The 12,360-nt window shown below is 35.3% G+C and overlaps 1 protein-coding gene across 1 annotated transcript in view; it reads left to right on the forward strand.

Moving 5' to 3' along the window:
- Positions 1-8,576: 8,576 nt before the first annotated feature.
- Positions 8,577-12,360, forward strand: part of LOC132556172 (structural maintenance of chromosomes protein 3-like) — a 29,693-nt gene continuing 25,909 nt past the window's right edge. The window contains exons 1-6 of the mRNA XM_060220560.1: positions 8,577-8,661; positions 9,092-9,167; positions 10,946-10,984; positions 11,130-11,269; positions 11,653-11,732; positions 11,978-12,056. Coding sequence (XP_060076543.1) covers positions 8,647-8,661; positions 9,092-9,167; positions 10,946-10,984; positions 11,130-11,269; positions 11,653-11,732; positions 11,978-12,056 — 429 coding nt within the window. The 5' untranslated portion in view covers positions 8,577-8,646. The remainder of the gene's footprint in view (positions 8,662-9,091; positions 9,168-10,945; positions 10,985-11,129; positions 11,270-11,652; positions 11,733-11,977; positions 12,057-12,360) is intronic.

A 12,360-nucleotide genomic window follows, 5' to 3' on the forward strand; every position in this document is an offset into this window, starting at 1 on the left:
TGAATTTGGTTTAAAAATTATCTCTGTAATCGTAAACAGAGAGTGGTCATCAATGGCAAAAGATCTAATTGGAAAAAATGTTAATGCTTGTGTTCCGCAGGGCTCAATTCTCGGACATTTTCTATTTCTGATATATATAAATGACATCGTTAACGACATACAAGCTACAATAAAATTATCCGCCGATGACACCTCTCTCTAGGTTACTGTCGACATTCCTAGAGTAAGCGCAGAAACCCTTAATAGTGATCTAAATAAAATTCATAACTGGTCGCAAAGGTAGCTGGTTAATTTTAACCCTTCTAAAACAGAAACCCTTCTCATTAGCAGGAAAACCATTAAACCGTTCCATCCTCCCTTAACAATGAATAATACGAACATCTCTGAGGTTACTTCACACAAGCACTTAGGTGTTTTTCTCTCTGGAAATGGTCATTGGAATGAGCACATCGAATATTTAATATCTAAGATTTCCCCTGAATTGAATATTTTACGTAAATTTAAATTTTCTTTGGATAGGTATAGTCTCCAAACTATGTATTATACTCTTGTTAGACCCCTATTTGACTATGGTGATATCTTGTGGGACTGTCTCACTAATGCTCAATCTGATCTACTAGAAAACCTTCAGTTAGAAGCCGCGCGTGCAGTTACCGGTGGCACTAAACTAACTTGTAGAGTTAAATTGTATATAGAAACAGGCTGGCTCCCCCTCGAGGAAAGACGTAAAGAACATAAGATTATACTTTTTCATAAAATGGTTCATGGTCTAGCTCCTTATTATCTATTAAATATCCTACCCCAGCGAAACCGTAACTATCACAATCATGATACTCGTATGGGAAACAATTTCCGTCCACCTTCTGGTCACACGACACTTAACACTTTTCTGCCATCAGTCACCAGTATATGGAACTCTCTGTCTGATTATGTTAAAAACGATCCATCAGTTCACAAACTTAAAGCATATTTACGCAACTCTTCTCACAAAATTCCAATGTTCTACTTTACTGGCACTCGAATAGGTCAAATCCATCATGCCAGAGAAATGGAGTGTAGTTTCCTTAAGTTTTATCTTCACCGTAGAAATCTCATAGATAGTCCATTGTGTTCTTGTATGGCATCCAATGAAACCAACGAACATTATCTACTACATTGTCGTCCTTTTTCACAGATCCGCCAACGTACATTTAACGACATCAACCATCCACTATCAACTGTTTTACTTTTGTTCGGAAATGATGAGCTCTCTGATGATGAAAATGCTCTAATATTTGCATGTGTGCAAAATTTTATCATTAGCTCCAAAAGATTTTACTAACTTCTTTCAAAAGGCCATTCTTATTCCGTGTCATTTATTTTTCTACTCTTATCGGCACGGGCAACCAAACCTAACCTATCTCTTTCTCTCTCAACTCCTTCCCTACCCTCACCTCCCCTCAAACAAGCCCTCCTACTCCGAACTGTATTTAAATAAATTCTTTGATAAGTTTTGTGATATTTAAATTCATGGCCTTTTCAATTTCTGTCATCATGCCATATTTTAAGTAAATTAGATAACTCAAGGAAACGGATTTATATAAGTTTTTTAAAACTTGTTTTCGAACCTATTCCAATGTACTTTATCTGTATTGTTATGTATGTGAAATGGAATCAAATAAAGTTTATATTAAACTCTTTTCTCTTCAAAATTAATTCAAAAGTCCTAGTCCTTTGTGTAATTTGTTTAATATGGAAATGGAGACAATCGTACACTGTTTATGGGAGTGTGTCGAGGTGCGGACACTGTTAGAGAGATTTGAATCACTTCTCAACATTTTCTTGATTCCATTTGGGATGAACAAAGAAACTTATCTCTTCGGTATTCTTTCTCCTAAGGCTAATGTAGTAGATAATGAAATTTTAATTATGATTAAACATTATATATATAAGACAAGATGTCTGCACAAATCTCTAAACTTAAATGGTCTCATAAATACAATAAAAGATCACTTCCGAGTACAAAAATACATTGTTTCTTCTAAAAATTGTCGCATAAAAAGGAATTTTGAAAACAACTGGAAAAATTGGAAACCTATTTTGGAATTATAAACTACATTTTGGGCTGCTTTCTCCATTGACGTTGACATCACCACAATTTCGGTTATCATTTCAATTTTTCATTTTGACCCATAAATTAACTATAAATGTAGAAATAGGCAGTATCTGAGATAGCCCGCCAGCTTGTTTCTTCCTCTTTTCTCCCTCTTTAATCCATTGCCTTTTCTCTCCTTTCTCTTCTGCCCCACCCTTTCCCATCTATCATATTTATATGTATGTTTGTGTGCTCGTGTGTGTGTATGTGTGAGGGAGGGTGTGTATGAGTGTGAAGGTGTGTGTGTGTGTGTGTGTGTGTACTCATTCCATAGCATGTATAGGCTGGGCCAAATTGCATAGCCACCTCTATATGCTGGTTCAGAGTTTGTCAGTTTTCTAGTTTATGTTTGATGATTACAATGATGATGATGATGATGATGATGATGATGATGATGATGATGATGATGAGTTGATGTTTAATGTGTGATGATGATGATTGAGAATGATAATATAATGATGATGATGCTGATTTGATGCTTGATGATGATGATGATGATGATGATGATGATGATGATGATGATGTTTAGATGGTGATGATTGTTTGATGATAATGATGATGATGATGATGATGATGATGATGATGATGATGATGATGATGATGATGATTGATGTCTGTTGATAATGCATTGTGAAAGATGATGTTGGATGATGATGATGATATGTTGCGTACAATTTATATATATATTATTTATGATGATGATGATTATTAAAATGTGAGTAGAGTGAAAATGATATTAGGCCCTTAAATATCGTGGTGTATCTGTGTATTGGTGTGTGTGAGGGCGTGTGTGTGTACTCCGACCATGTGTGAGTGTGTCGTTGGCATGGGTGTGAGTGAAATATTAATGTTTTAAAAGATCGTCGAAAATTAAAATAATATGAACTAAAAAAAAAGTTTGAAAAAATACATAATGACAAGACGAAACGACAAAATACAAAATTAAACGGAGAGAGAGTCATTTATACAATTTATGTTTTAAGTGTAAATCAGTCTATCCTAAACTGTGCCACACTAGTTTTAGGTACACTGTTCCCTTTCCAGTGCCTTTCAGGTATTCTAAAATTCATCACATCCCGTGCCTTATCCAACTTTCTCCTGTCATCCGGGTGCTTCTTAGAATTCACGCTATTAGAGGGCCGGAGTGAGGAGAGACATTTAACACTTTATTTTAGGGAGAGTGAGAGAGAAGGAGAGATATATATCAAAATCTGTTAGAGTTAAGTATATGTTGCTGAGTGATTTGACATATTTTTACATTACATGTATCTTCATTAGAGAAAGTATCATTACCGTGTGTTAGCAACTGTAGGTCTAGTGGGATAAAATCATTTAGTTCTCGGTATAGAATTCTCTCTGATTCGCATAATTATTACAAGTGAAGAAGTGGTGGTAGGTGTCGTCAGGGGGATTGGCAGTGACGGTGATCTATTAAATGTGGTCTGAGAAGGTCATTGCTTAAAGTACTAGAATTATTTCTCAGTCGAGCATAAAGTATATTAACTCACCAATCAATTAATAAGTTGGAACTATTGCAGGGGTCCGAATGGATATTTTAAGAACCGAATAAGAAACACTCAAGGTCGAGTTGGTTCCAAAGTCGGATAGTAGAAGGGAAAAAAGATAAGTTCGTAAGTTGTAGTCGGAAATTCGACAAGAAATAGTTTTGTGCATCGCGGAGTTTTCTGACACTAAAGGAGGCAATAAAGAGGATAGACAATTAGGTGTGAGTTTGTTACTTATTTGGTAGAATAGCAGAAGTTTTCTTCTAGAACGTCGTTCTGATAGCAGTTCTAAACCACTTTCGATATAGAGAGATTCTCTGCTGCTATATGCTGGTAAACCTGTAATAATTCGAGCGGATTCTAACTGAAGTTTTTCCAATTTGTCTGCGTCACTAAGAGAACACCCATCCCAAACTTCACAACAATACTTTAATAATGGAAGTATGTATGCTTTATAGATTTTGACTAAAGTTCGTCTTTTCAACATATATTTAAGTTTACGGAGAATACTTACTTGTTTTGATGCATTATTACATGTTTTTTCTATGCGTCTACCCCATTAACAATTTTCATCTAAAAATACTCCTAGATGTTTATGATGATCGACAAAGTCTGCACACACATTATTGAATATCAATAATATGATCATGTTCAATGTTTGAAATGAGTAAAGCTTCAGTTTTCAAGGGATTAAATGTGATGAGTCAACTGTTATCAATTTTAGTTTCAATGGCCAAAAGGGAAGTTCCGGAACATAATAACGAATCATCATCAGCAAACAGTTTAGAGAGACTTTCAAGGTTATCAGATATATCATTAATATATATAATAAAAAGTAGTGGCCTTAATACCGAGCCTTGTGGAACACCTGCATTTATAGATTTAACGTTCGACTTACTATTTCCTACAAAGACTTGTTGTTTTCTATTACGTATATAATTATTTAACCAGACTAGAAGTTTTCCACCGATACCATAATTTGCTAATTTTACACTAAGTCCCTTGTGCCACACAAGATCGAAGGCTTTGGAAATACTACAAAAACCTGAACATGTTGACTGCATTTTTTCAATATTTTCGCATAATGTATGATATATCTCTATAATTGATGGACAGTAGAATGACCAGGCCGGAAACCTGATTAGTATTTATAGATTAATGAATTATCAAGTAAGTAGTTATTTAAATATTTCACAACTAAACGTTCAAAAATGTTTTACTAGAAAGCGTTATAGGTCTTTGGGTTACAAGATTCATGTTTATTCCTTTTTTTTTAAATAAAGGCATTACTAGAACTAATTTCCAATATAAACTATAAAAGTACTATTGATTATATTGTCTATAATATGAAATAAACAATAATTACTAGTACAATCATCATTTACAAAAAATCAATATAAATACCGATCACACAATTATACAGACCTTACGTAAGCAGAAAGATCTAAATAACATTACAAATTACCTGAAAAGATCTACATCATAATCGATATAGATACACTGGGTTTTCTCATTTATAAACACAACATTTGTAATCTTTCCAGTTTGTCAGACTAAATAAAACTACCTCCTAACAATGATTGTCCCGCCAAACTGACCACAAGGTATTGTATTAATTCTAACCAATATTAAAAGGGTATAAAATTTGACCATATATCACATGCACGTCATGTGACATTAACAAATGAGCTACAGGTAAAATATAGAACTAAACAGGTAGGTAATCTAAGGATCACTCCGTGTAAGCTGAAACACACATCTCTTACACAAACAAAAACCCAATTTGCTTGCAGACAAATCAACATGTATACATACCAATTGAATAAAACATAACATATTAATGGCTCTATTACACAAAAACTCTATATAGTCTTCCATCATAATTTAACTACAAACTCGTTTTTTTTAATATATACTGAAAGGATAAAGAAACGCAGGGTAATATTTATTCCGATATTTTGAAAACGCGTTCTCCAAATAAAGTGAAACTTTGTGGATTGAGTAATTAAGTCATATTACACATTGTCATCTATCGAAAATTTAGTCACGGTACAGTGCGCAGCTCTGGTAAATGGAGGAAGGAAAAAACAAGAATCTCGTGCACCGTGTTGTTCTGGTCTCATGCAGCGTTGGTCAAGTCATTCTTCGTTAGTCTTTATACAGACAAACTGCTTCCCTAAAATCAATTGAGAATTTGATTCGTTTTAAGAATGGCACGACTCACAGAAGTTCAGAGGGGTCAGGCCATTCAGATGCTGATGCAAGGACAGCTGCAAAATCAGGTTGCTAGGCACTTTGGTGTTAATGTTTCCACCATAGAACGTCTTGTAAGACGTCTTCGGGAAACTGGGCGATTGGCCGATCCACCTAGGTCAGGACGTCCGCGCGTAACGTCACGACGTCAGGATCGCTATATCGTCGTCTCTCATGTGCGTTATCGGCGCCTTACTGCCGTTGAGAGTGGAAATCATGGGCGTTCTATAAGTTCAAAAAACAGTAAGGAATCGATTACGAGAAGTTGGTGTAAGAGCACGTCGCCCCTACGTAAGTCCAAACCTTACCCCTGCTCGACGTCAACGTCATATAACCTGGGTCGCTGCACATGCTCCACGACGGTTTCCACTGAGGCAGTGGAGACAAGTTTTCTTCACGGACGAGTCTCTATTCTGTCTTTATCGATCTGACGGCCGTCAACGTGTCTTCCAACGTCGTAGCGAACGTTTTACGGACGCTTGCATTGTAGAGAGGGATAGGTTTTAGGGGCGGTTCAGTAATGGTGTGGGGAGTAATCTCACACGGGTTCAAATCACAATTGGTTGTTATTGATGGTAATTTAACAGCAGCTAAGTATAGAGATGAGATCCTCCGACCCCATGTTATCCCTTTCTTACAGCAGCATGATCTAAACCTCCAGCAGGATAATGCTAGGCCCCACGTAGCAAGGATTTGCCAAGTCTTTCTGGCCAACAACAACATTCAACCACTAGATTGGCCGCCATATAGCCCTGATTTGTCCCCGATTGAACATCTTTGGGACCAGTTGGATAGACAGGTTCGAAAGCGCCAGCCACCCCCTGCTACTCGAGAGCAGTTGACCAGAGCTCTGATTGAAGAGTGGGACAACATCCCCATCAGACGGATTAACGCTCTCATGAACTCTATGACCAGAAGAATAAGGGCCGTGACCACAGCAAACGGCGGACACACAAGATATTGATGACTCAGTTCAATTTCAATTTCAAAATCCTATGGGTCCATTCAATTTAATCGTTAGTACCTCTAAACCAATTGTCAGATGCAAAATACAGACTGGAAATTTTTAAGCTTTAATTTATCTGTAAGTATACAGAATTTCGTTTTAAATGAAGCCCGATATCATACTTAATTTCTGGTTTAAAGTTCACCCTGCGTTTCTTTATCCTTTCAGTATATATATAAAGCTAAAAAAAGTGCTCTCTGCAACCTTTGTAATTCTGAAAAGTGAAATTATTGTAGTTTATTTTGTAAATGTGATAAATTCCAAAACATTATTTGAAGTCTAGATATGATGTCGAAGGCTTTATTTATACACTTTTCATTAAACAAACATCCCTTCTATGCGGGATAAAAAATAACAACATTCCAATATCTAAAGTTTCTTTTATTAATTCAACAGGATTCAAGTTACCTCCGCTCTTCATCCTTTTCCATTTTTTATACTCGCCCCGTATCTCTCTCTTTCTTTGCTAGGCTTTTGTTTTTCTTTGTTGTGTGGTCGAATGTGAATCACTTACATATAAAAAAAAACTTCATTTATTTCAACTTATACATTGGCAGAATCGATTTTTAATATAATGTGAATTGTACTGTCTCCTTAATTGTTAAATCTTGTTAGTTAGTTTACGTCTATACTGGATCTTGTCCATTAGTCACGTGCATACTTAAGTAGTTTGTCTCGTTAGTGTCGTGTGGTCGTTGGTCAGCTTAATTTTGGCTTACGTCACTGCCTTATTTTATTGGTTCTTTTGATTTCACGGCTTTTGTCATTGTTTGACTGACCGACAGGTAGACTGGGTGTTTTGGTAACACGAATCGTGAAATACCTGCGAACCAGGAAGACTATAACTTGACGATAGTCAGTATCATAATGTAGACGCATCTGTTTGTAAGCGAACTTTGCGCCACACACAGGGAATTTAGCCAATTTATTTATACATGATGTGTTTATCATAACTGCAGATACTGTCCATATTCTTTCGATTCGGCAGTAAACTATGGTCATATCTTATCACAGGTTTCGTGTAGTTATCTGAGCATTGTATAGCCAACCTGTAACACTAATCACCCTTGCTGTAAGCCCACAAAGGGTCGTCTTACTGTGCGAGGAAACCGCAGAAAACTCATATCCGTTCAGGGAATCGAACCCCAGGACGGCTAACCATTGCGCCACCCGACTACTGCATGAAAAAGAAAACGACGTTACCGTAATCAGAGACGTATATGTCTCTGCCGTAACACATTGGTATTTAATGGATGTGTTGTGTTAAAATCTTGCAAAATTGAAGGAAATCAAAAGTAATAATAACACGATTCAGTGAAGCCATTAATCATGCATGTTCAAAATGTGCATCTTGTAGATTAACTTGCGCTCAGACAGCACCTATTTCATATTATCAACACTGGTAGAAATAACCCAGTCCCTGTCGAAAGGCCTCTTAGATGTGTTCCCGCCCATTTATAAGTAGGCTCGCTTAAATCCAAAACAATAAATATTCTTTTATCAAAGAACCATCTTATAATTTGCTATACGTTATATGTATCATAAAGAAAATAAGTCGGTTAGGAAAAATAATACAAAGTTGTCGACTTTGACGGGCGTATTTTTTTGTTTATTTTTAATTTTTAAATACATAAGCGACCTAATCTATTTGCCGCCATTTGCAATTTGTAAACAAAAAATTCGTCAGTTTCTTTTCTGTTTTCTTGAAGATTGCTTCGATATGATTCTTTATTGACTTATCACGAATAATGTATATCAAGCAGGTAAGATCAATGGTTGTGATGCATTTATGCAATTATATAATATTCAAAGACTTCATATGAATAACATCAATTCATTGTATGCATCAAACATCTGAAACAGCGATAGGGACGCTGATGACGCTTATCTGGTATAAACAAAGATAATTTGTTCACCACGCATATGTGAAATCGACATTTTCATTTAATTGAAAATAAGAAGTCCTGTTGAACTCGTGAATAACTCGCACGAGACGGACAGTAAATTGTATTCTATAGTTTAGCTATCGCGTCATTTCTGTTGTTCGTTGTAGCAGTCATTAATCCAATGGTTATAGAGTGTAATTAATGCAGTTATTGTTAACAGTCTATCGAAAAAATAAGCAAGATCGTTGGCATTGTAGACCTCATGTAGTATAGAAAATTATTAACAAAATGCCTTTATTTTATCAAGGTTATTATCCAAGGTTTCAGAAGTTACAGGGACCAGACTGTGGTGGAGCCTTTCAGTCCTAAGCATAATGTCATCGGTAAATATAAAAAAGATATTCAAATGCACTACACGAACTGGAAGACGTGCTAGTCACCACAAGGATGCTTAAGTACTGGAAGTCAGATGCAACAAGTTGCATTTCCCTGGTGTGGAACTTGTCACAAGTTACAATTCATGTGAAAAGATAGAGTAATAAAATATCATACCCATGCTGTGTATCAACCCCTCATATAATCGTTAAACCTTTAAGTCTTATCAATACTTAACAAAAACGTGGAACAAATCCCCATAGATTTGCCACTGGAAATTTTTATAACATTGTTTTTTTTTCAAATGTATTTCCATAATGCAAGAAACAAAGGAGTTCAGCTAAGATGAATCCATAATAAAAAAATAACTGGCTCATCTTCATGATTGGAGGGGAGAGCATGAGCTATTTCTACATTTTCCAGCAGTAGGTCATTTAAACTAGATTATCACCTGATCACATCCTACTCATTCAAGGACAGGTACAGTGCAGCCTGCTTAGGATATTCTATATCCCAGGAAAAGATATTATAGTATCTTCTATATCCTAATAACTGAGAAAGCAATTTTGAGATGAAACGTTCTGTCTAGAGTGAAAGTGGGATATGCTACAATCGTTAGACAAACAACAAAATGTTGATGTGATTGCTGAATAGGTGAACTATAGATAGATTTATCCTTTTATTTGATTGTTTACATGGAAATTGTTACATGTAATGTTCAGTCAGGATGTCTTGTGAAACGTTAAAACCAGTTGTCATAATGGGAGTTAATATGCTGTCATTTCTACTGTGGATTTGGTTTTTTTCTTGTGGGTAGTGATTGCTAATGTAAATGTTCAACGAGAATGAATGAAGTACCAATGATCAATGAAGATCATTTGGCAAAGAAATGTATGTGCTTTTCACACTATTCTGTTGAAAAAGGGGATGTGTGTGTCAGTTGGTCCCATTTTTTGTATCCGCAGACAGGTCAGCTGATGACCTGAAACCTTGTGTTTTCATGGGATGACCTCTATTCATTCACTCATTCTTGTTCAAACAGTTGGAAAATATTACAATTCATGTTGTGATGTAGTAAGACAGAACAACCATAACATAAAATAGATAAAAGTTACCACTTTTTTTTTTATCAAACAATGACTTCTATGAGACTGTCTGGAGGTGTTACTGGGAAGATTTGCCCCATGTTTTTAACAAGTATCGACATGCCTTAAGGTTTGACAATTACAAAAATGCTGAATATCTAATTACAAATATTTAAGATCAGGATATAAACCTTTGAAGGGCTATCTCTACAAGCAGATACTGGTGAGGTGACACTTATTTTCTGTTTTAACACTACTGCATCATTTAGGAAATCCTAGCCCAAAAAGCCAGTCCAGGTTATTAAGCTCCAACAAAGCCTTTTGTTCTACATAGCTTACACTTGAAGCAGTTGACCTCAGAATCTATTGTGGTATAAGAAAGGATAGTGAGAAATATCCTGTCAACATCTGGGCTCAAAATGATAACCTCTTTCACCTGCAAAACACTACAATGAGGATTAATGACATTTACCTACCCCAACAATTCTTTGTACTGATATGAAAAACCTCAGAGTTGTCCAGCACCCAAATCCTTTGATTGGCAATATCTTTATTACTTGACATTTTTTCTACTTTGATAGTTATTCATTGAAAGTGTGGTAATCTTTGATCCTCGTTTTCAATTACACCATTTTTTAGCAGAAGTGTAGGAACTTTCATGCAGTATTTTTTCATGTGTGTTTTTTTTTTTTTTTTTACAGTTGGCAGAAATGGGTCTGGGAAAAGTAACTTCTTTTATGGTAAGATTTTAATCACTTTAAATAAACCATTTGCCTTTGATTTATTAAAGCAGCAATGTTATTGTATGAAAAAAGGAATACCAATTCTTTTAAGATAATTATGGTCTTGTCAAAAAGTAAAACTACATATTGTCTATACTTGCAGCCATCCAGTTTGTATTGTCAGATGAGTTCAGTCACCTGAGGCCTGAACAGAGGCAGGCCTTGCTTCACGAGGGCACTGGTCCTCGTGTTATTTCTGCCTTTGTGGAAATCATCTTTGACAACAGTGACAACCGAATACCTGTAAGTTTAGATGTCTTTTCAGAAACTTCGACTTATTTTTAAAAATGGTTTAGCTATGTGAGATCAAAAAGGTACAAAGCTATTTCAGTTTCATGCAAAAGATGTGCTATTATGATTTTAGTTGCTTTTAATATTTAGTAAACCTTCATATTCTCTGTCTATCTTAAACTAAACCAAGCGATGAGGAGGGGGATCATTGGTTTCTCAAGAAAATGAAGGGGGAAAAAATCATAACTCAATTTTTAATCAAATATCATGAATATTTATTAATTTATATTGTGCATTATGGAAGAGTACGGAGGAAACAAATTATTATACGATGCAATATGGATCAATAAAGAGGAGTTCTATAGGGCTTCTGATGTAAACAATTTTTTTTACAGATTGAAAAAGATGAAGTTGTCTTACGGCGTGTCATTGGGTCAAAGAAAGATCAGTATTTCCTTGATAAGAAAATGGTCACGTATGTATCACATTTCAATTTGACATTTGAAGTTACTAGTTAAGTTGAAACATTTAAATTCTAGATTGAAAGAATAAAATCATTTCATTTTCACATTAGTTTACTATGTGAAATGATTATTTCATCTTGTCAATGGAAATACCATTATTTCAGTTGCTTGGCAACATTTACCTTACTGTCATGTCTATGAGGTTGTCAATGAATTCCATTAAAATATATAATCTCTGCCATCAATTTGATTTCAGGAAAGGTGATGTCATGAATCTCTTAGAAAGTGCTGGGTTTTCCCGTAGTAATCCATACTACATTGTGAAACAAGGAAAGGTAATACCTAATCAATAAGTATATTTTTTATTTTTTTATTAAGGTTTGAGAAAGCTAATCCTCCTTTTGTAGTATGATCCATATGCATAAATATTACAAAATTTAGTAATATACTTCTGTAGAGACCTGTTTTAGAAAGCTAATTATCGATTTTCTGTGTTGGCCATGGGAGCGCAGGGGATAGACACTAAGATCTATATAGGATATATTGTTTCAGAGAGGAGACCATTTTCGCTTCTTTAAATTTTTGAATAATTTAATATACAGTCGAAACTCGTTATCTCAAAATTTAAGGGACTGTGGA

This window comes from Ylistrum balloti, unplaced genomic scaffold, assembly GCF_031769215.1.
Source record: "Ylistrum balloti isolate Yb309-2 unplaced genomic scaffold, AGI_CSIRO_Ybal_v1 Utg370554, whole genome shotgun sequence".
Taxonomy (NCBI): domain Eukaryota; kingdom Metazoa; phylum Mollusca; class Bivalvia; order Pectinida; family Pectinidae; genus Ylistrum; species Ylistrum balloti.